A 22,222-nucleotide genomic window follows, 5' to 3' on the forward strand; every position below is an offset into this window, starting at 1 on the left:
ACATAGTGTGATATGTTTTTAAAGTTTAATTGGGTAGTACCCAAAAACTGTATTTATTTAAAAATGAAATAGTGGCAAAGACAGTAGTATGCCTCCACTAGAAGCCCTGCGCAGAGGGGGGCTCTAATGAGCCAATATAAAATATACGTGCACAAGAAAAAATAATAAAAAATGTAATAAAAATAAAACACGAGTAGAAAGACACGCTGCACTAGCCTATGGGTCTCACACTGAATGGTGTGGCTGCTGCTGCTGGCGCCGTTTAAAATCCTCCTTCGGCGCTGTCGGTTGTGAAGCAGAGAAAACAGCTGAGACGGGTAGGCGTGCTGGCGATTAGCGTGTGTCTCAATGAATGAGCTGTGTGTAGGTCACCTGACGCGTTTCGTCATGTGACTTTCTCAAAGTCATTTTCCACTCGCGTTTTATTTTTATTACATTTTTTATTATTTTTTCTTGTGCACGTATATTTTATATTGGCTCATTAGAGCCCCCCTCTGCGCAGGGCTTCTAGTGGAGGCATACTACTGTCTTTGCCACTATTTCATTTTTAAATAAATACAGTTTTTGGGTACTACCCAATTAAACTTTAAAAACATATCACACTATGTGGTTCCCTTTGTTTTTTCCTTTTTAACCACTGAGTGACTTTTGAGGACAACTTGGAAAGGATCACATTCACCTGCAGCCCCTGGATAAGGAGATAGCTGAGGATTTAAGACAACAGGTCGTGACACCACAGGCATCGAGGTACCACTACCATCCGCTTTTTGCCCCCTGGGGGGTGACGACATTCGGTGAGTGGGGACCTATGTGGGGGAGCACAGATGTCACCACCCTAACCATGTGTAGCGACACCCTAAAGTCACCAGTTTGAATCTGTTAACTCGCATGCAGGAATAACATCTTAAAGGAAGAAAACTGCCTTGATAGACTTTGTTGAGCTCCTATGCAATTAGTTTAAACACCGCTCTTGATTGACCGGACTTTAGAGTGGATGTTAATTAGTACACCTGCTACTAGCACTGAATATATGGGACTTGTGTCTCTTTCCATCTATATTTTTTCCGTTTTGTGATTTTTGACACTTTTTTTTGCCTAATCTTCTAGTCCCAGGAGGGACAGTAGGATTTACACTTTCATAAATATTATCTGTTATTGATATTCACTTATATATTTAAATATAAATTTATGGTATAGCTACACCTAATTAAGAAGCACCGCTTAGGATATTATTAGGTAATAGGGTTTCACATCAAGGTGTGCCCTATTTCTTGGACACTCCTTAAACACTTAGGGACCACTTATTGTGCATGATTCACTTATTTATCTTGCGGTGCATGCAGATGCACATCCCTTAAGGCATTTATATAAATTAACACAGTGCATCTACCACTAGTGATCCCCAAGATACCCACACAGGGTTGAGTCTACAACAGACACTCATTCATGATTTGTATTTTTCTTTCTTATTTTTGTTTACACAATTCTGGCACATACTAATCACTTGTAAGAACACTCTAAACCAGGGGTCTCCAAACTTTTTACTTCGAGGGCCACATTATATATTTTACAGATATTCGCGGGCCGAAAAAAAAAAAGAAGCCATTTATAAATTACTCCTCAGCTATGGAATAGAGCAGAATTTAAAAAAAGGCTGCCATTATCAGGGCTGGATGGTGCACCTGTATCCTCTGCCCGCACCTAAATGCCAGAGCCTCGTGCACCAGGGCCAAATATTAAGTGTGCATGAGGCCTCACATCAGTGTTCCCCATCAGAGCCCCCTCCACATCTACATCCCCACCAGAGCCATCACCACATCTAAATCCCCATCAGAGCCCCCACCATATCTACATCTCCATCAGAGCCCCCACCACATCTACATCAGAGCCATCACCACATCTACAACCCCCATCAGAGCCATCACCACATCCCCATCAGAGCCATCACCACATCCCCATCAGAGCCATCACCACGTCCCCATCAGAGCCATCACTACATCCCCATCAGAGCCATCACTACATCCCCATCAGAGCCATCACCATATCCCCATCCCCACCAGAGCCATCACCACATCCCCATCAGAGCCATCACTACATCCCCACCAGAGCCATCACCACATCCACATCCCCATCAGAGCCATCACCACATCCCCATCAGAGCCATCACCACATCCCCACCAGAGCCATCACTACATCCCCACCAGAGCCATCACCATATCCCCATCAGAGCCCCCTCCACATCTACATCCCCACCAGAACCATCACCACATCTAAATCCCCATCAGAGCCCCCACCACATCTACATCCCCATCAGAGCCCCCACCACATCCCCATCAGAGCCATCACCACATCCCCATCAGAGCCATCACTACATCCCCATCAGAGCCATCACTACATCCCCATCAGAGCCCCCACCACATCCCCATCAGAGCCCCCACCACATCCCCATCAGAGCCATCACCACATCCCCATCAGAGCCATCACCACATCCCCATCAGAGCCATCACTACATCCCCATCAGAGCCATCACCACATCCCCATCAGAGCCATCACCACATCCCCATCAGAGCCATCACCACATCCCCATCAGAGCCATCACCACATCCCCACCAGAGCCATCACCACATCCCCACCAGAGCCATCACTACATCCACATCCCCACCAGAGCCATCACTACATCCACATCCCCACCAGAGCCCCCACCACATCCCCACCAGAGCCATCACCACATCCCCATCAGAGCCATCACTACATCCCCACCAGAGCCATCACCACATCCCCATCAGAGCCATCACTACATCCCCATCAGAGCCATCACTACATCCCCATCAGAGCCATCACTACATCCCCACCAGAGCCATCACTACATCCCCACCAGAGCCATCACTACATCCCCATCAGAGCCATCACTACATCCCCATCAGAGCCATCACCACATCCCCATCAGAGCCATCACCACATCCCCATCAGAGCCATCACCACATCCCCATCAGAGCCATCACCACATCCCCACCAGAGCCATCACTACATCCACATCCCCACCAGAGCCATCACTACATGCACATCCCCACCAGAGCCCCCACCACATCCCCACCAGAGCCATCACCACATCCCCATCAGAGCCATCACCACATCCCCATCAGAGCCCCCACCACATCCCCATCAGAGCCCCCACCACATCCCCATCAGAGCCATCACCACATCCCCATCAGAGCCATCACCACATCCCCATCAGAGCCATCACTACATCCCCATCAGAGCCATCACCACATCCCCATCAGAGCCATCACCACATCCCCATCAGAGCCATCACCACATCCCCATCAGAGCCATCACCACATCCCCACCAGAGCCATCACTACATCCACATCCCCACCAGAGCCATCACTACATCCACATCCCCACCAGAGCCCCCACCACATCCCCACCAGAGCCATCACCACATCCCCATCAGAGCCATCACCACATCCCCATCAGAGCCATCACCACATCCCCATCAGAGCCATCACTACATCCCCATCAGAGCCATCACTACATCCCCATCAGAGCCATCACTACATCCCCATCAGAGCCATCACTACATCCCCATCAGAGCCATCACCACATCCCCATCAGAGCCATCACCACATCCCCACCAGAGCCATCACTACATCCACATCCCCACCAGAGCCATCACTACATCCCCATCAGAGCCATCACTACATCCCCACCAGAGCCATCACTACATCCCCACCAGAGCCATCACTACATCCCCACCAGAGCCATCACTACATCCCCACCAGAGCCATCACTACATCCCCACCAGAGCCATCACTACATCCCCACCAGAGCCATCACTACATCCCCACCAGAGCCATCACTACATCCCCACCAGAGCCATCACTACATCCCCACCAGAGCCATCACTACATCCCCACCAGAGCCATCACTACATCCCCACCAGAGCCATCACTACATCCCCACCAGAGCCATCACTACATCCCCATCAGAGCCATCACCATATCCCCATCAGAGCCATCACCATATCCCCATCAGAGTCATCACCACCAGAGCCATAACTACATCCACATCCCCACCAGAGCCCCCACCACATCCCCATCAGAGCCATCACCACATCCCCATCAGAGCCATCACTACATCCCCATCAGAGCCATCACTACATCCCCACCAGAGCCATCACTACATCCCCACCAGAGCCCCAACCACATCCCCATCCCCATCAGAGCCCCCACCACATCCCATCAGAGCTATCACCACATCCCCATCAGAGCCATCACTACATCCCCACCAGAGCCATCACTACATCCCCATCAGAGCCATCACTACATCCCCATCAGAGCCATCACTACATCCCCACCAGAGCCCCAACCACATCCCCATTCGAGCCCCCACCACATCCCCATCAGAGCTATCACTACATCCCCACCAGAGCCATCACTACATCCCCACCAGAGCCCCAACCACATCCCCATCCCCATCAGAGCCCCCACCACATCCCCATCAGAGCTATCACCACATCCCCATCAGAGCCATCACTACATCCCCACCAGAGCCATCACTACATCCCCATCAGAGCCATCACTACATCCCCATCAGAGCCATCACTACATCCCCACCAGAGCCCCCACCACATCCCCATCAGATGTCCCACCACACACAGTTTTGTCCCCCCTTTAAACTTGTGTCCCCAGCCTCCTCTCTCCCCCCAGCACGTTATTTTCCCCATCACTGTCTGTCTGCAAGTTTCCCTGTAGATCAGCGTGTTCTGTGCTGCTTCTGAAGAGCTGGCATTAGAGCAGACACGCTGTACTTCCCGGCTCCCGCCCCTTTTACACAGACAAGCTGTTACAGCTAAAATGAAACTAACTCTGGTGGAGGAGCTGGGAAGTGCAGCACGTCTGCACTGAAATCCCTCAATGCCTGTCGGAAGGCAAAGCAAGCCGTCCCTGCAGTGAGTCTGATGACTGAAGCTGCGGGCCGGACAAAACGTCCTAGCGGGCCGGATGTGGCCCGCGGGCCGTACTTTGGAGACCCCTGCTCTAAACGAACGCCCACACTACTGGGGTACCAGACTAATGTAAGGACTTGGATAGAACCTTTCCCTTTTTTTTCACCCGCCACTTATGTGGTAGCCATACACTTTTGGCACCAGCAAACAGGGTAACAAAAATCCACTTGCGTTCTCCAATAGGGGAGGTTCACTATATTGGATCTACCCCTGAACCGGATTACCCAACATTTGTTATTTCCCATAGTATTTGGAATCAACTCAGTGGAATTTCAATTGCAGCGCCATCATCCTACTACCAGCACTAATTAACACTAATCGCATATTGTGATTACCTAGGGAGGCAGCAGCAAATATATAAAAAATCCTAAGCGCGGATTCACCCCCTTTTTTTGTTGTTTTTTTACACTTTAAATGACAATTGCGCAGTCATGCAACACTGTATCCAAACAAACTTAAAAAAAATTAAAATTGAGACAGAGTTTTCTTTTGGTGGTATTTAATTGCCACTGGGATTTTAATTTTTTGCTACTAAACGAAAAAAAAAAAAGTTTTTCTTAGCTTCGGTTATAACATTTTGTAAATAAGTAATTTTTCTTCTTCACTGATGGGCACTGTTGGGGCTGCACTGATATTCAGGACACCGATGATCAGTGGCCCTGTCCCCTGTGTGGATTGCTGCTTATCGGGGAAAGGACTGCAGATAACCGGCATATCCTGTTTACACTGTGATTGGACACAGCTGGTCACATAGTAAAGAGCCATTGTGATTAGTTATTTTCCCTCATCTGTGATCAGCTGTGTCTGAAAAACACGGCAATCACAGATCACTGCCAATGCATTCCGCAGGGTGCACGATTACAGGGGGGACATTAGTAGACTCCTTCCCGGCAATTTGCAACCACACTATAGCTGTCATTTGGCTATAGCGCGGTCCTGAAGAAGTTAAACATTTTGTACCACGCGATTTAAAACACAGAAGCAGAGATAATGACATAAAATGTATTGTTTTTATTTAAAAGTACCTGGATGTACTAGAGACTGAAGACTTGGACTTTGGTCAGCGGTAACACCCAAACAACGTGGTTACTGGGATACATGTCACCTATGGCACATTTCTACGGCATACTCTTAGCGCTATAAAATGGCAGTGAGCTGTAAAGTGGCGAATTCAAGGCAATAAAAAGAGACAAGTGCTCCATTTCACTCACCCTTTCCAGGTGCTCAATCTCAGAGCTGAAGTTCACATCACCCTCCAATAATTCTTCCTCCTCCAAAGTGCGCTCATCGTCAAACTCGTGAACCAACATGTCGGCTGAGGGGTCAAACTCATGGTCATCGGATGTAGCCGAGCCTCCTAATCCAAATAAGAAACACAATGTTTATTGGTGACTAAAAAAAAACAAAGATTAATAAATGTAAACATTCCACGTACTATGATCTCAGGTCCCTAAGACCCGGTTCACACTGGGGCGACTCGTCAGGCGACACAGCCGCCTGACAAGTCGCGTCCCATTGTAGTGAATAGAACCGTCCTAATAGGAGTGACGCAAGTCGCTCCGACTTAGAAAAAGGTTCTTGTACTACTTCGGGGGCGGCTCGGGGCGATTTGCATTGACTTCTATACAGAAGTCATTTTGCAAATCGCCTTAGAAGTCGTCTTCAGGTCGCCTGGCCGAGTTGCCCCCGAAGTCGTGCCGCCCCTGTGTGAACCGGCTCTAAAGGGGATGACTGCTTGCAAATTCACATCATTTTCAGAGCATTTCGGGATCCCCAACAACCTGTGTGCTCTGGTAAGCAATTAAACACAAGTTATGTAGCCATAATTTGCCCTCCTCCTGCTACATCCCATGCTTTTGTGTTGGCCACCAAAAGATAGTTGGACCTACTGGCAAAGAGGAAGCAGCGGAGGGTTGGTGCAGGCCAGGATGCTAGAAAGTAAACTGTGGTCAATATATGGTGGATCCTAGGCGGCTCTTTGGGTCTGCATTTTAAAAGCCAAAGTAACAGGTATTCACCAAAGCCTGGTACACACTTGTTTTTCTTTTGTTTAACTCAGCAGGCTAAACAAAAAATACGCGCTCGCTGTACTAACTATGCAATGTTGGTACAGAGATCTCCCCACTGAGCTATTGTGTTCTGACAGGGGGAGAGGGAGGGGACTGACTGACACACACACACACAGGTTAGTGCTCTCAGACATTGGCGGAGAGCGCTGATCGGATGCCGATAGGCTGCTGGTTCTCCTGCACGCTCATTTGACAGAAGCTGGTCATGAGATTGGCTTCTATCAAACAAGGACCTGTACACACAGACCGAATGTCGGCCAGCATAAGCTGATTTCGGCCATGTGTACGGGGCTTAAAGCGGTTGTAAAGGCAGAACGTTTTTTTTTCCATCTCTTGCATTCTATGCATTAAGATAAAAAAACATTCTGGGGTAGATTCACAGACAAGATACGCCGGCGTATTTCCACATACGCCGTTGTATCTCTGAGTCCGGCCGGTCGTATCTATGCGCCTGATTCATAGAATCAGTTACGCATAGATTTCTATTAGATCCAACCGTCGGATCTGAACTGCATATTTACGCTGGCCGCTAGGGGCGTGTACGCCGATTTACGCCTAGAATATGTAAATCGGCTGGATACGCAAATTCACAAACGTACGCCCGGCCGACGCAGTACATTTATGCTGTTTACGTTAGGCTTTTCCCGGCGTAAAGATACCCCTGCTATATGGTGGCGTAAGTGCCAATGTTAAGTATGGCAGTCGTTCCCGCCTCGAATTTTGAATTTTTTACGTCGTTTGCGTAATTCGTCTGTGAATGGGGCTGGACGTCATTTACGTTCACGTCGAAATCAATGACGTCCTTGCGGCGTACTTTGGAGCAATGCACACTGGGATATGTCCACGGACGGCGCATGCGCCGTTCGTAAAAAGCGTCATTTACGTGGGGTCACATAACATTTACATAACACACGCCCACATCTTCCACATTTGAATTAGGCGGGCTTACGCCGGCCTATTTACGCTACGCCGCCGCAACTTACGGAGCAAGTGCTTTGAGAATACAGCACTTGCCCGTCTAAGTTGCGGAAGCGTAACGCAAATAGGATACGTTACGCCCGCACAAAGAAACGCCGATCTAGGTGAATCTACCCCTCTGTGTGCAGCAACTCCCCCCTAATACTCCAGCATTCGAGAACAGAACATTACCATGGCAAAGGTAAATTCCATTTGTCTGTAGTTTTACTTTACATTTTGATAAATCCAAGCAATATGGTATTGTGTATATATTACACACACACACAACATATTACTTGGATTTATCAAAAATGTAAAAGTAAAACTACAGACAAATGGAATGCTGGAGGCCCAGTCTTAAAGTGATTGTAAAGTCTTGTTATATATATATATATAAATATATAATATTTTTTTGCACATCCGTGAAATTATAAAACAAATAAAAAACACAAATTACCTGGGCTTACATTCCCAAGAGAAGGCTGTAAAACAAAAAAAAGCTGTTAGGCCAAAAAAGTAACATTTTTATAGAGCAACACCAAACTTAAAGTGAAACCCAAACGTATGGCACTTTGTTTGCTAAATCATTGTATGTCAATCTCCATTTTTAATAAAAAATACTTTACATCATTTTTATTTATTGTTTGTCCTTTGCAAGGACATGCTACTAATCTCCTGCAGCCTCTTCCTGTCAACAATGTACTTCCACAACAACCTTCATGGCAGGACCACCAGGATTTTTTTATTTTTATAGTTATAATGATTTAAAAAAAAAAAAAAAAAAAATAATAATAATAATAATAATAATAATAATAATAATAATAATAATAATAATAATAATAATAATAATAATAATAATAATAATAATAATAATAATAATAATAATAATAATAATAATAATGGTTGTAAAGGCAGAAGGTTTTTTACCTTAATGCAGCTCCCCACCCCCCTTATACCTACCTGAGCCTTATCTCGATCCAGCGATGTGCACGAGAGCCTTGGCTTTCTCACTGGCTTGGAGCCATTGGCTCCTGCTTCTGTAAACCACAGCCAGTGAAGAGGGAGCAGGGGTGGGGCAGAGCCACACTCTGTATGTCTTATGAACACACAGAGGCGACTCGAGGGGGCACTAGGTGGGCAGTGGGGGCCTAGGAGTATAACAGGTTTGTTAATAAAAATACATTTAAAAAAAAGGAACCATTAGAATCACTTTAAATAAAAATGTTATTGCAAGATCGAGTTTGGACCTACTTTACCATTATTAAAAGCTGAAAATTCAAAATAACTTTAAAATCAGGCCTTATGTTTTTTTTTAAACCTACCTAATTTATGAATAAATGACCCTTATAAAGCCAATGTTGTCATCGCTTTTAAAGGATACGTTGACCTTTAAAAAAAAAAAAAAATCATAATAATTATTCGCCTGAAGAGCATTGCACCTACAATCTGCATATCACGGGTGCAATGTCAGGCTCCTGCAGACAGTTACTGAAGTGCAGGAAATGTCAATGAACTCACAAGAGTACTCAGAGTTTATCGAGAACTATAAGCAGTCTGCCATGGTGCAGACAGTACTTGTAGTTCATTCATTCGCAGTGAAAGACAGTACTTGTAGTTCATTCTCAGAACTCTGTGAACGAATGATGCAGCTGTATAGGCAGAGTCCCGGCACAGCCACGCTGTTTTTAAATTGTGACAGCGGGTGTGGGGGGAGAGGATCTCCCGCCTGTTATTACAATGAGAGATCAGGGGGCTGCTGCTTTAGTAAGATGTTACTAAAAGGTGAACTTATCCTTTAAAGGAAAACTGCCACTATGGGAGAAGGTATCAATGCACCACCTAAAGAGAGGGTCGGCAACCTGTAGATCGCGGACAGGTGACCGGTAGATCGCGTTCTGGGCTTGCTGACCCCACCATCCCAGATCATCAGAGTGCAATGCAGAGGGACTACTTGTAAAGTTGAAGCTGTAGTAGCGGTGCAACGGATCGCCACAGATCCGTGATCCGAACGGGTCACCCCGTTCGGATCGGCACACCACGCGATCCGCGAAGCGCTCCGGAGCCTCGGCCGTAGGAAAGTCCCCGCTTCGGCCTAGCTCCGGAGTGGTGGCCATCTTGCTCCACCCCAACCAATCACAGAGCAGCTGCGATTGGTTGGATGGGATGTCCCGTCTCTGCACCCGATTGGCCCGCGTGATGAGCGCCCTCTCTGATTGGAAGGCTGCCCAGATTGGCTGGCTGTCTTGGCGCGCTCTGGGAATCAGGATGAACGTGTGGAGCTTGAGGGGGGAAAAGTGAGCGCCGCTATGAAGGATGGGGACTCGGTGTTATTTACTAGTGTGGGGGCAATGTTGGAGTGGTCTGGAACAGTGATGGTGATGACGAGTGGGGGACAATGGTGGACATTACAGTGTAAGTACAGTGAGTTGGATGTTGGACTGGCTATTATATTACAGTGATTACTAGTGGGGGCAATGTCAAACTGGCTATTATTACAGTGTTTACTAGTGTGGGGGCAATGTTGGACTGGAACAGTGATGGTGATGACGAGTGGGGGACAATGGTGGACATTACAGTGACGAGTGGAGGGCAATGGTGGACATTACCATATAGAGCCATTGGCCCAGCTAGAGCCCAGACTTGAATCAGACTTTTTTTCATAAATCATTTTTTTTTTTTTTTTTTTGCTGATCCAAAAATGATCCGATCCGTGACTCCTGATCCGAGGATCGATCCGATCTGTGAGTTTTTTGATCCGTTGCACCCCTAGTAGGGAGTAAGAGCCGTACAAGCCGATACGGCTTCTGTAGTGCCGGCTCCTGTCCCATGCAGAGTGATACCAACTGCACTCCATCTCTTATCATGACTAGCGGTCTCCAGAGTGGTGCGAGCAGCAAGAAAGAAGAGATCTTCAGGTCAATGTGAGGTAATACACCGGACATAATAGTTTGGGGCTGCTTTCACACTGATGTACTGCGGTTTTCTCACAACAGGGGTACCTGCAGCTTTCCTGCGGGTTGGCTGCATTTAGCCATAGACTTCTATTATATCCTGCAGGTTTGGTGCATTTCTAAAAGCGGCTCATTAACAAGTGCAGCAGGCATGTCTACTCCTCTCTAAAAAGTGTGTTTGACAGGTGGTCAGGAGGCGATGTGTTGCCCCCTAACGCAGTGTTTCTCAATTCCAGTCCTCAAGGCGCCCCAACAGGTCATGTTTTCAGGATTTCCCTCAGATGAAACGGCTGTGGTAATTACTGAGGCAGTGAAACTGGTCAAATCACCTGTGCAAAATAATGGAAAGCCCAAAAACATGACCTGTTGGGGTGCCTTGAGGACTGGAGTTGAGAAACATTGCCCTAACCACCTGATTTAAACCCATGATTGTTGTGCAATGCACACGATTGTGACACGGTAGTACGACAATTTGAGGTTTAAAGTGAATGTTAAAGTGGTTGTAAACCCACATTTTCGACTTTTGCCTACAGGTAAGCCTATAATAAGGCTTACCTGTAGGTATAAAGAATATCTCCTAAACCTGTACGGTTTAGGAGATATTCCCCTCGCAATGCGCCGCTGATTGCAGCGGCGCAGGGGGGAACCTCGGCTAAAGGGCCGGCCCCGCCGACCCATGCCGGATTGAAATCTCCGGCACGCATGCGCGGGAGTGACGTCATCGCCGCTCCAGCCAATCACAGTGCTGGAGCGGCGATACCGGGAAGACACGCTTGGCGTGGGCCAGGTAAGTTCCCTACCTCGTTTTGAGGTAAGTATTTCATAATGAGCTAATATGCGGTGCATACTAGCTCATTATGGCTTTTGCCTTGCAGGTTTGTAAAAAAAAAAAGTTTATACGGGTTTACAACCGCTTTAAGTCTATTTTTTTTTACATAACAAACATGTTATACTTAGGTAGGTCTACTCCTCTCTAAAAAGTGTGGGTGACAGGTGGTGAGGATGTGATATGTTTCCCCCTAACCACCTGATTCTAAAACAAGTGTTTTGTCTTCTGGGGTCCCCCAGTTTAATGGGGACACATCACAAACCACGATCTGAAGGTTTAGACTTCAGTTGAGGTGCAGTCCCACAATGCAACGTAAAAAAAATAATTGTATATTATATATGTGCAATATATCATTAGATGTGGTGGCTGCATTTGTTTTCTTTAGGTTTTTTTCCCCTTCTGTTTTCTCCTGGTAATCTGGCCAGTAACACAACCCTCTGGATGAATGAGCACAGGAGGCATATTTGGACTGCAGTCAGGGGGTGTTCAATGTACTAGCGGATTTAAAGGGATTGTAAAAGGTAAAAAAAAAAAAAATTCCTAAACATCTTCCTTTCCCTTAGTGCAGTCCTCCTTCACTTACCTCATTCTTCCATTTTGCTTTTAAATGTCCTTATTTCTTCTGAGAAATCCTCACTTCCTGTTCTTCTGTCTGTAACTCCACACATTAATGCAAGGCTTTCTCCCTGGTGTGGAGTGTCGTGCTCGCCCCCTCCCTTGGACTACAGGAGTCAGGACGCTCACTAACACACAGCTCCTTTCTCCATCTGCAACGTAGAGAGCGTCCTGACTCTTCTGTAGTCCAAGGGAGGGGGCGAGCACGACACTCCACACCAGGGAGAAAGCCTTGCATTACTGTGTGGAGTTACAGACAGAAGAACAGGAAGTGAGGATTTCTCAGAAGAAATAAGGACATTTAAAAGCAAAATGGAAGGATGAGGTAAGTGGAGGACTGCACTAAGGTAAAGGTAGCCATTTAGGATTTTTTTTACCTTTACAACCCCTTTAAATACAGAAAGAAATTGGGCAGGACTACAAAACACCTCCCCTTCTCCTAAACGGCATCAAGCGGGGGGGGGGGGGGGGTTGTATTTTGTAATCCACAAAGAGAGCTTGGCTGATAAAAGGCACACAGGAATAGACCAGCTGACAAGATTGTTGGAGGGATCAATAAGGATCTTTTTGCACTTATTGAAAAGATGCAACACAATTTCAAGAGTATATTTAAAGCGGGGGTTCACCCTAAAAAAAATTCTAACAATGCATGGAGCCGACCAAGGAGACTGACAGTATGCCGTTTTTTATTTTATTTTGCGTACATACCATTATAGGGCTATTTTCACCCCCGGCTTCCCCGCGGGAGTGGGCGTTCCTAATCACAGGCTGTGCTTGATGTGCTTCCGACCGGCGCATACTGCGCGTCACGAGTTGCCGAAAGAAGCCGAACGTCGGTGCGGCTCTATACGGCGCCTGCGCACCGACGTTCGGCTTCTTTCGGCAACTCGTGACGCGCAGTATGCGCCGGTCGGAAGCACGTCAACCGCAGCCTGTGATTAGGAACGCCCACTCCCGCGGGAAAGCCGGGGGTGAAAATAGCCCTAAAATGGTATGTACGAAAGAAAACAACAACAGCATACTGTCGTTCTCATAGGTCGGCTCCATGCAATGTTAGAATTTTTTTTTTAGGGTGAACCCCCGCTTTAACAGCAAAAAAGGGAACAAATAAGAAAAGTTTATGGCTGAATTTTGGTTTTTATTTACAGAGTGAGAAACTACGATAACCTATCTCTATCAGATTACAGAATGTCTTTGTATGGGAGGTTTCTCACACAGACAAGAGGCGGTTCAGAGGGAAAATATAACAAGACGTGTCAGACAGAAAAGAAAGTGAAAGAAATTCCCCAAACAAACACTAAAATTTGCCAATTACTGATGATAATGACATGAAAACAATATTCATTCAATTCTTCTCTCTCTGATCTCCTACTGACTACAAAACATTTTCACTACCCTGGAAAAGATACAATGCAACATTCAATCAATCTTCCCAAAAAGACCATTAAATGGATTTCCTAAAATATGAGGTCAGCTTTCTAGACCTCGAACTGCGAGGGATTCCAGACTGCGTGTCTTCGGTGGAATTTAAAAAAGCCAAATTTACAGAAAATTTGGAACACAGTGGATGAGATAAAAATCGATATTTTCTTTTATTATTTGTCCTCAGTGACAGCACAGACCGAGAAACAGCCTGTCCTAAAAAGGCCCCACGACGGGTATAGAACCTCCGCACTTCTCATCCTCAGAGAGACCTGGGAAATTCTTCCACAACTTTCCATCACTCAGCAGTAACACAAAAAAAATTATTTGAAAATGTAGAATGCACTTACCGTTTAAAAAAAAAATTATATATATATATATATTTTGTATTATATTCAAATTTTTTATTAATATTATCAATTTTAATTCACGTGAATTTATTGTTGCCCATTATTGCCACCTTTAGTGCAAGAAAAGCTTAGAGGGCTTGTAAATAAAAAAATTTATTTTGCTGAAATGACTGTTTACAGGGTATAGAGACATAATAGTTAACTACTTGCCGACCTGCCGCCGTCATTCTACGGTGGCAGGTTGGCTCTCCTGCGCGAGAGCCCGTAGCTCTACGTCGGCTCTCTCGCAGGCCACTAGGGAGGCGCGCACGACCTCCCGCTCGCCCCCACTCCCGTGCCCAGCGGGCGCAATCACCGCCGGGCACACACGATCGCTCGTTACAGAGCGGGGACCGGGAGCTGTGTGTGTCAACACACAGCTCCCGGTCCTGTCAGGAGGGGAAATGCTGATCCTCTGTTCATACAATGTATGAACAGCGATCAGTGATTTCCCCTAGCGAGGCCACCCCCCCTACAGTTAGAACACACCTAGAAAACATACTTAACCCCTTCCCCTAGTGTTAACCCCTTCACTGCCAGTGACATTTTTGGATTGGATTGGATTGGAATAAATACTTATAGAGCGCCGAATGCGAGTTGTTTATAGTAATCCAATGCATTTTTATAGCACTGATCGCTATAAAAATGCCAATGGTCCCAAAAATGTGTCAAAAGTGTCCGCCATAATGTCGCAGTACTGAAAAAAAAAAAATAAAAAAAAAAAAAAAAAAAATCGCTGATCGCCGCCATTACTAGTAAAAAAAAATATGAATAAAAATGCCATAAAACTATCCCCCATTTTGTAAACGCTAAAAATTATGCGCAAACCAATCAATAAACGCTTTTTGCGATTTTTTTTTACGAAAAATATGTAGAAGAATACGTATCGGCCTAAACTGAGGGAAAAAAAAAGTTTTTTTATATATTTTTGGGGGACATTTATTACAGAAAAAAGTAAAAAATATTAATTTTTTTCAAAATTGTCGCTCTATTTTTGTTTATAGCGTAAAAACTAAAAACCGCAGAGGTGATCAAATACCACCAAAAGAAAGCTCTATTTGTGGGAAAAAAAGGACGCCAATTTTGTTTGGGAGCCACGTCGCACGACCGCGCAATTGTCAGTTAACGCGACGCAGTGCCGAATCGCAAAAAGTACTCTGGTCTTTGACCAGCAATATGGTCCGGGGGTTAAGTGGTTAAAGGGGTTGTAAAGGAATTTTATTTTTTTTTCATAATAAGCATCCTTTACTTGCAGACATTCCTCTTTTCACTTCCTCATTGTTCGTTTTTGCTCAGAAGTTGCTCTATTTCTTCTCTGTTCTGTTCACTTCCTGCTCGTCTGATTGTTACTGACCACCGTGACGGGAGGGTTTACTGCGGTGGTCAGTGACGTGCTCGCCCCCTCCTGGGAACTACATCTGTGCGGCAGGACGCTCTCTACGTGTTAGAGACTTCAAGGAGGTGTGAATTACTGGCCGTGCCGCAATTCATACTGGGAAATGTAGTTCTTACATGAACGAGCGCCGCAAACCAAGAAGTGAATGAGAGAACAGAAACTAGAACGCCGGAGGTGATATAGATGAAGGAATTTAATAGGTATTTACTTTTTTTAACAGATATTAACAGGTATTTACTTTTTTTAACAGAATCAATACACTATTCTGTCTACCTTGCAGACATTCATTTTAGGCAAAAAAAAATATTTCCTTTACAACCCCTTTAACTGATACCTTTTAAAAATAGATAAAAATCAATCATATAATGTACCTCTAGTTTCTAGTTTCGTTTTTGCATGTTATTTCCTGCCTCTCTGCCTTACAGAGCCATAGAGCAGTGATGGTTTGGAAAACGAAACTAGAAACTAGACACACAGTAATCACACCTCCTTGATTAGTGACCACAGAGAGAAAGCTCCCAGTACTGTGGTAATCAGGAAACAGACAACCAGGAAGCACCCAGAACAGAGAGGAATTACAGCAACATCAAAGCAAAAACGAACAATGAGGACACGAAAACAGCACTGCATTAAAGGATCACTAAAGGGAAAAAAAATGTTTTGCTGAAATGACTGTTTACAGGGTATAGAGACATAATAGTTAACTGATTCCTTTTAAAAACGATTAAAAATAGATAAAAATCAATCATATAATGTGCCTCTTAGATGCAAAAGCTAAACTGAAAGTAATTTAGTCTTTGCATGTTATTTTATGCCTCTGTGCTGGACAGTGCCATAGAGCAGTGGTCCCCAACCTTTTTGGCACCAAGGACCGGTTTGTGGAAGAATATTTTTCCAAGGCCCGGTAGGAGGAATCGCGATTTGTTGCATTAGCGGTTAGTGCGGGAACCCTGCAAATCCATTGCGGGTTCCCGCATCACATGTTTTGCGGCAGTTCACATTGCCCTATGCGAACTGCTGGGAGTGTCATTTAAAAGTTAACAACACCCCCAAATCAGTTCGCATATCGCAGTGCGATCTGCAAACTTGGACAGGAATCGGATCGCATGGGTGTGAACACCCATGCGATCCGTTTCTGCTACGAAAAAAAAGGGTCCTGTGCGAGTTTCATGTGAATTCAGCCATACAATTTTTATGGCTGAAATCGCATCGCACAGAGATTGCATGTGATGTGCACTGCAGTGCGGTGCAAATCACATCCGAACTCTGACATTGGTGCAGTGTGAACCGGCCCTAAATGTCCCAGTGTAAAAAAGATTAAATGTCCCAGTATAAGAAAAATGATTAAATGTCTCAGTATAAAAACATGATTTAATCGTTTTTTATATACTGGGACATTTAATAATTTTTTTATACTGGGACATTTAATGTCCCATAATAACAAAAAGATCAAATGTCCCAGTATAAAAAAAATAATAAATGTCCCAGTATAAAACAATATGCATGTCCCTCCGCAGTGCCCACTGTACTTACAGTCTCAGGGCGGGAATGTGAGGGGAGCCGTTCGCTTGCGGGAATGCATAGAGGGGGAGGGCGGAGAGCTGACGTAATTCTCTCTCTGCTCTCATCGGGTGGCTGCGACGCTGTGTAGCGTAGCCTTGCAGCCCTGTATGTTAGGGCGGGACAGCGGCGCTGATTGGCCAGGAGGATCACACAATGGGCGGGCTCGGGAATGCAATGCTCTGCACCTCGGCCGCCACAGAAAAACAATTTAAAGTTCCTCGGCGGGCGGCCCGGTACCGTTTGATCCACGGACCGGTACCGGTCCGCAGCCCGGGGGTTGGGGAACACTGCCACAGAGTCCTGGCTAGGAAAGCGAAACGAAACTCTCCCATGACTTTTTTCATACGGAGCCAGACAACCAGGAAGTGTCCAGAACAGAGCAGTTTTACAGCAACATCAGAGCAAAAACGAGCAATGAGGACATGAAACCATGACTGCAGTAAGGTAAAGGAAGCTATTAAGATAAAAAAAAAAAAAAATTCCTTTACAAACCCTTTAAGAAAAATGCAGTCTCTGACTATCTTCTGTATGATGTCCTCAGTCTCTAACCAGCTGTCTAAGATGGTCATTTAGGAGGGATGCAAGCCACACTTCCTAATATACAAATAACCAGGAAGAACTGTACAAATCCTACAATATACAATCATGAAAACACAACACAAGCTCAAATGTCACATCAAAAATAAACTTTCAGCTAGACGTATGGGAAACCCCACAAGTTCCATCTAATGATAATTCACAAATTTTCCAGTAAAACATTTTAATCTGCAATGTAAGTACAGAACACGACGTATACCCATCTCACTGCATTTATAGAGGCTACAAAATTCTGACAAATTCCTCTCCAAATATTATTGGCCGATATGTTAAGAGACACACAGGCACTGACCAGCAGTACTTCCTATTGAGCAGCTTGGTAGACGGCACAAGCAACACAGCAAACTGCATGTTACAAACAAGATCTGCAAAGCTTAAAATCGGAAGCCCAGGTTTGTGTCACACGGTTACATTGCTCCAGCTTGGACCAATGTAAAGATGCATGTTCCATATCTCCACTGTGGGAGTGGAGAACAAGTGTAGTAATCATCCTGGTCTTCCAGCTCCTATGCCGAGTAGCTTGCCCTTCTGCATAGTAACCGCAGGGGGCTGCTTGCGCAACATAGGCGCCATTCAGAGAATGACCTGCCTTCTTCTCCATGAATCCAAATTGTTTTCTGATTGGACCAGTTGGAGAACATGATACCACTACCCCGCCTCTCCTCCTCATCCAATCAGAGAACGCTTAGAATTCATTTGGAAGGATGCAGGGTGTTCTCCAAAAGGCGGCCGTGCTGAGCAAGCGTCCCCCTGTGGTTACTATGCAACAGAGTAGCAGAAGACTGCAGTCCAAGCTGGACCGATGCAACAATACAGCTGGAGCTCAGTTTTACCCTCCAGAAGATTTACCCCCCTCCTCCTCCTCTAATCACCAGGCCATTTTTTACGATACGCCACTGCTTTGCTTTAACTGACAAATGCGCAGTCGTGTGAAGCTGTCCCTAAACCAAATTTAAAAGGCATTTCCACTTTTGCAGCCAAATTGGGATAACATCCACTTTAGATCTGTTGCATGTTTTCATTCACATAGTACAACGTAAAAAAAAAAAAAAAAAACGCCAGTAGCTTTGCAGGGAGCCTTTCAATTTTTTTTTGCGTTTCCAATGGATAAAAAAACCTAACGCCAGCGTTTGAGCGGTTTTCGGCATTTCACGTTTTTTCCCCGCCGAGAAACGGCACTTTGAACGAAAATTTTGGGCTATCATAAAAAAGCCAACAAACTCCAAAGCTCACTAACACTAAAAAAACACCCAGGTGTGCATGGGCACATAGGCTAACATAGAGTTCAGTTTATGGGATTTAAAAAAAAAAAAAAAATCTGAAACGCCAATAAACTACAATTTATCAGCTTCAGTGTGCATGGAGCCTTACAAGGAATGTAAACATCCCCTGTAACAGGAATATGACAGGTCCTCTTTATGGAGAGATGTGGGGTCTATAAGGCTGGAAAGACCAAAACAAAGAAACAAACAGTCTCAGCCTTTCCAGCCGTGCCCGCGGCATTGTTTACTTCGGCCGACCCCAATGTGATGTCATAACATCGCGCCCGGGCCTCCGAGTGTAATAGAGATGACTGGGGACCATCTAGTCAGAAATCTCCATGCTCAACTTCCAGTGGCGACCGATTCCTTCTCCGGCTTGACGATCGCACGGGCAAGCTGGTAGAAGCACCGGAGGAGGGCGGCAATTTTAAGAATGATCAAGCGGCTGAACTGCCTCTATGATTGTTATTACGGAACAGAGAATGGCTGGGCAAAAAAGATGAAAAGGGTCAAAAATAAATAAAAAAAACAATAGTTATAGGATAACTCTGTACTGCACTGGTGAAAGTATGTAAAAAAAAAAAGTTTTTTTCTGTAATTACTTAAAGCGGGGGTTCACCCTATTAAAAAAATTTTTTTTTTTTTTTTTTTATTATACCATTACATTCGGCATCGTAGCGCGAGCTACAGTATGCCGGTCTTACATTTTTTTATCCCCGTACTCACCGTGCTATGGATCATTGAAGATTCCGGGGAATGGGCGTTCCTATGGTGAGAGAAGGTGATTGACGGCCGGCTCTGGCACGTCACGCTTCTCCGGAAATAGCCGAAATAGGCTTGGCTCTTCACGGCGCCTGCGCATAGCCTGTGCGCAGGCGCCGTGAAGAGCCGAGACCTACTCCGGCTTTCTTCGGGGAGCGTGACGTGCCAGAGCCGGCCGTCAATCATCCTCCCTCTCCATAGGCACGCCCATTCCCCGCGGGAGTCGGAAACTTCAATGATCGATAGCACAGTGAGTACGGGGATTAAAAATTTAAGACCAGCATACTGTAGCTCGCGCTACGATGCCGAATGTAATGGTATAATGATGTTAAGGAGGGTGAACCACCGCTTTAAAGTGGAGGTTCACCCAAAAACTAAATTTTTAACATTAGATTGAGGCTCATTTTGTCAAGGGGAATCGGGTGTTTTTTTTTAAATCGAAGTCATACTTACCGTTTTGGAGAGAGATCTTCTCCGCCGCTTCCGGGTATGGACTGGGCGTTCCTATTTGATTGACAGGCTCCTGACGGTCGCACAGGAAACGGTGAATGCATGACACGGCCCCGCTCTTTTTAAATTGTGACAGCGGGTGCAGAGAAAGGATCCCTGTCGCGCTGTCACTGGGGGGGGGGGGGGGGGGCGACACTGCCTGCTGAAAATATTACACCCTAAATACAGGTGTAAGATGTTCAGAAAGGTCAACAAAGGCTGCTTTCACACTGAGGAGTTTTTGAAGCACCAAAGAAGCCAAGGAAAGATGCTTCCCATTAAATTCAATGTATGTGTTCACAATTAGGTGACTACTGAACAGGGTGGATAAAAAGCAATGATTAAAAAAAAATATATATACATCTTTTTTTTTTTTTTAATCAAATTATTTTAATAAAATGCTTTTGGAATAAAAATCTATCTAAACGCAGTTTTATATTTAGGTTACAATAATAGTTTTGTTTATGCAGCATGAAATGGAGCTTAGTTATGTAGCATGAGGCTGTATATTGTGCAATATTTACATTTTTTGGTAAACTCATTCAATGAATCCAAGCTCTGCAAGCTGAGATAACATGCACTGCCCATTGATGCATTCACACAATTTCACAGTAACCAGGAGATAAAACAAAGTTCAGGAATATTCCTTTATTCCATTGTTTTGCAAATCTATGTACACAACAAACTGTACGATTGAATCGGTTCTGATATCGCTGTTTTACTAACCTGACAGCTTATTATTCTAAATAGGTAAAATTCAATTTGTTTTTAAATATTAAAGATTCTATCTACCAGCAAGTCCTTACATTTAAAGAGCACTTGTCATTTCAGATCCATCATGGCAGCGCCTGCTAGCGGGCATCCACTCACCTGCTGCCACCACCTTGTTTTGTCACTGCCGCATCACAAGCCGTCCCATTAAAGTGAATGGGACTGTTGGTGAGTCAACAGCGGGTCAGAGGAGAAGCCACTGGGGGACAGAGATGACAGTTGCACTTTAACCACTTGCTTACTGGGCACTTAAACCCCCTTCCTGCCCAGACCAAAATTTCATCTGTCAGCACTCACTCTTTGAAGGACAATTGTGTGGTCGTGTAACACTGGACCCATTTATTTTTTGTTAAAAAAAAAAAAAAAAAAAAAGACCAAAAATGTTAAAAAACTAAAACGATTTTAACATTTTGAAAACCGGTACATTTTTCTCTTTCATTGATGTACGCTGATGAGGCTGCACTGATGGGCACCAATATGCGGCACTGATTGCTGGCAGAAATGGGCACTGATAGACAGCACTGATAGATGGGCATCGATAGGTGGCACTGGTTGGCGGCTGTGCCTCTTCCTCTTCGGGACCGATGCCCCTTCAACAGAAGTTGACGATCAGCTTTTTTTTCTCCTCATGCTGTCGGTGTGATGAGAAAGATAGAATAAAAAAATTGATTACCGAGCTTTTGTTTACATCACGTGATCAGCTGTCATTGACCGACAGCTGATCATGTGGTAAGGCAGGGGTCTTCAAACTACGGCCCTCCAATTGTTCAGGAACTACAATTCCCATCATGCCTAGTCATGTCTGTGAATGTCAGAGTTTTACAATGCCTCATGGGATTGGGAAGTTCCGCAACAGCTGGAGGGCCGTAGTTTGAGGATCCTTGTGGTAAGGGGTCGGGATCTGTGATCATCCGAGTCCCATTGATGTGCAATGAGCGTGCGAAGGGGAGGCAATGTAGGTCCGCGCTGTAGTCATTCGGCTATAGCGCGGACGGGAACAGGTTAAAAGTTATGATTTAAAATCGAGTCGATTCAAATCAAGCCTTTTTGCCAGCGATTTAAAATCGACTTAAAAGGGGTTGTAAAGGTACACATTTTCCCCCTAAATAGCTTCCTTTACCTTAGTGCGGTCCTCCTTCACT

The 22,222-nt window shown here is 45.2% G+C and overlaps 1 protein-coding gene across 4 annotated transcripts in view; it reads right to left on the reverse strand.

Annotated features, from left to right (window-relative positions):
- Positions 1 to 22,222, reverse strand: part of MIER1 (MIER1 transcriptional regulator) — a 53,280-nt gene that overhangs the window by 20,151 nt on the left and 10,907 nt on the right. For all 4 annotated transcript variants that reach the window (XM_040360751.1, XM_040360750.1, XM_040360749.1 and 1 more), the window contains exons 2-3: positions 8,492 to 8,516; positions 6,220 to 6,365 (exon numbers count right to left, since the gene is read on the reverse strand). In XM_040360751.1, the coding sequence (XP_040216685.1) occupies positions 6,220 to 6,365; positions 8,492 to 8,516 (171 nt within the window). The remainder of the gene's footprint in view (positions 1 to 6,219; positions 6,366 to 8,491; positions 8,517 to 22,222) is intronic.

The sequence above is a fragment of the Rana temporaria genome, chromosome 7, assembly GCF_905171775.1.
Source record: "Rana temporaria chromosome 7, aRanTem1.1, whole genome shotgun sequence".
Taxonomy (NCBI): Eukaryota; Metazoa; Chordata; class Amphibia; order Anura; family Ranidae; genus Rana; species Rana temporaria.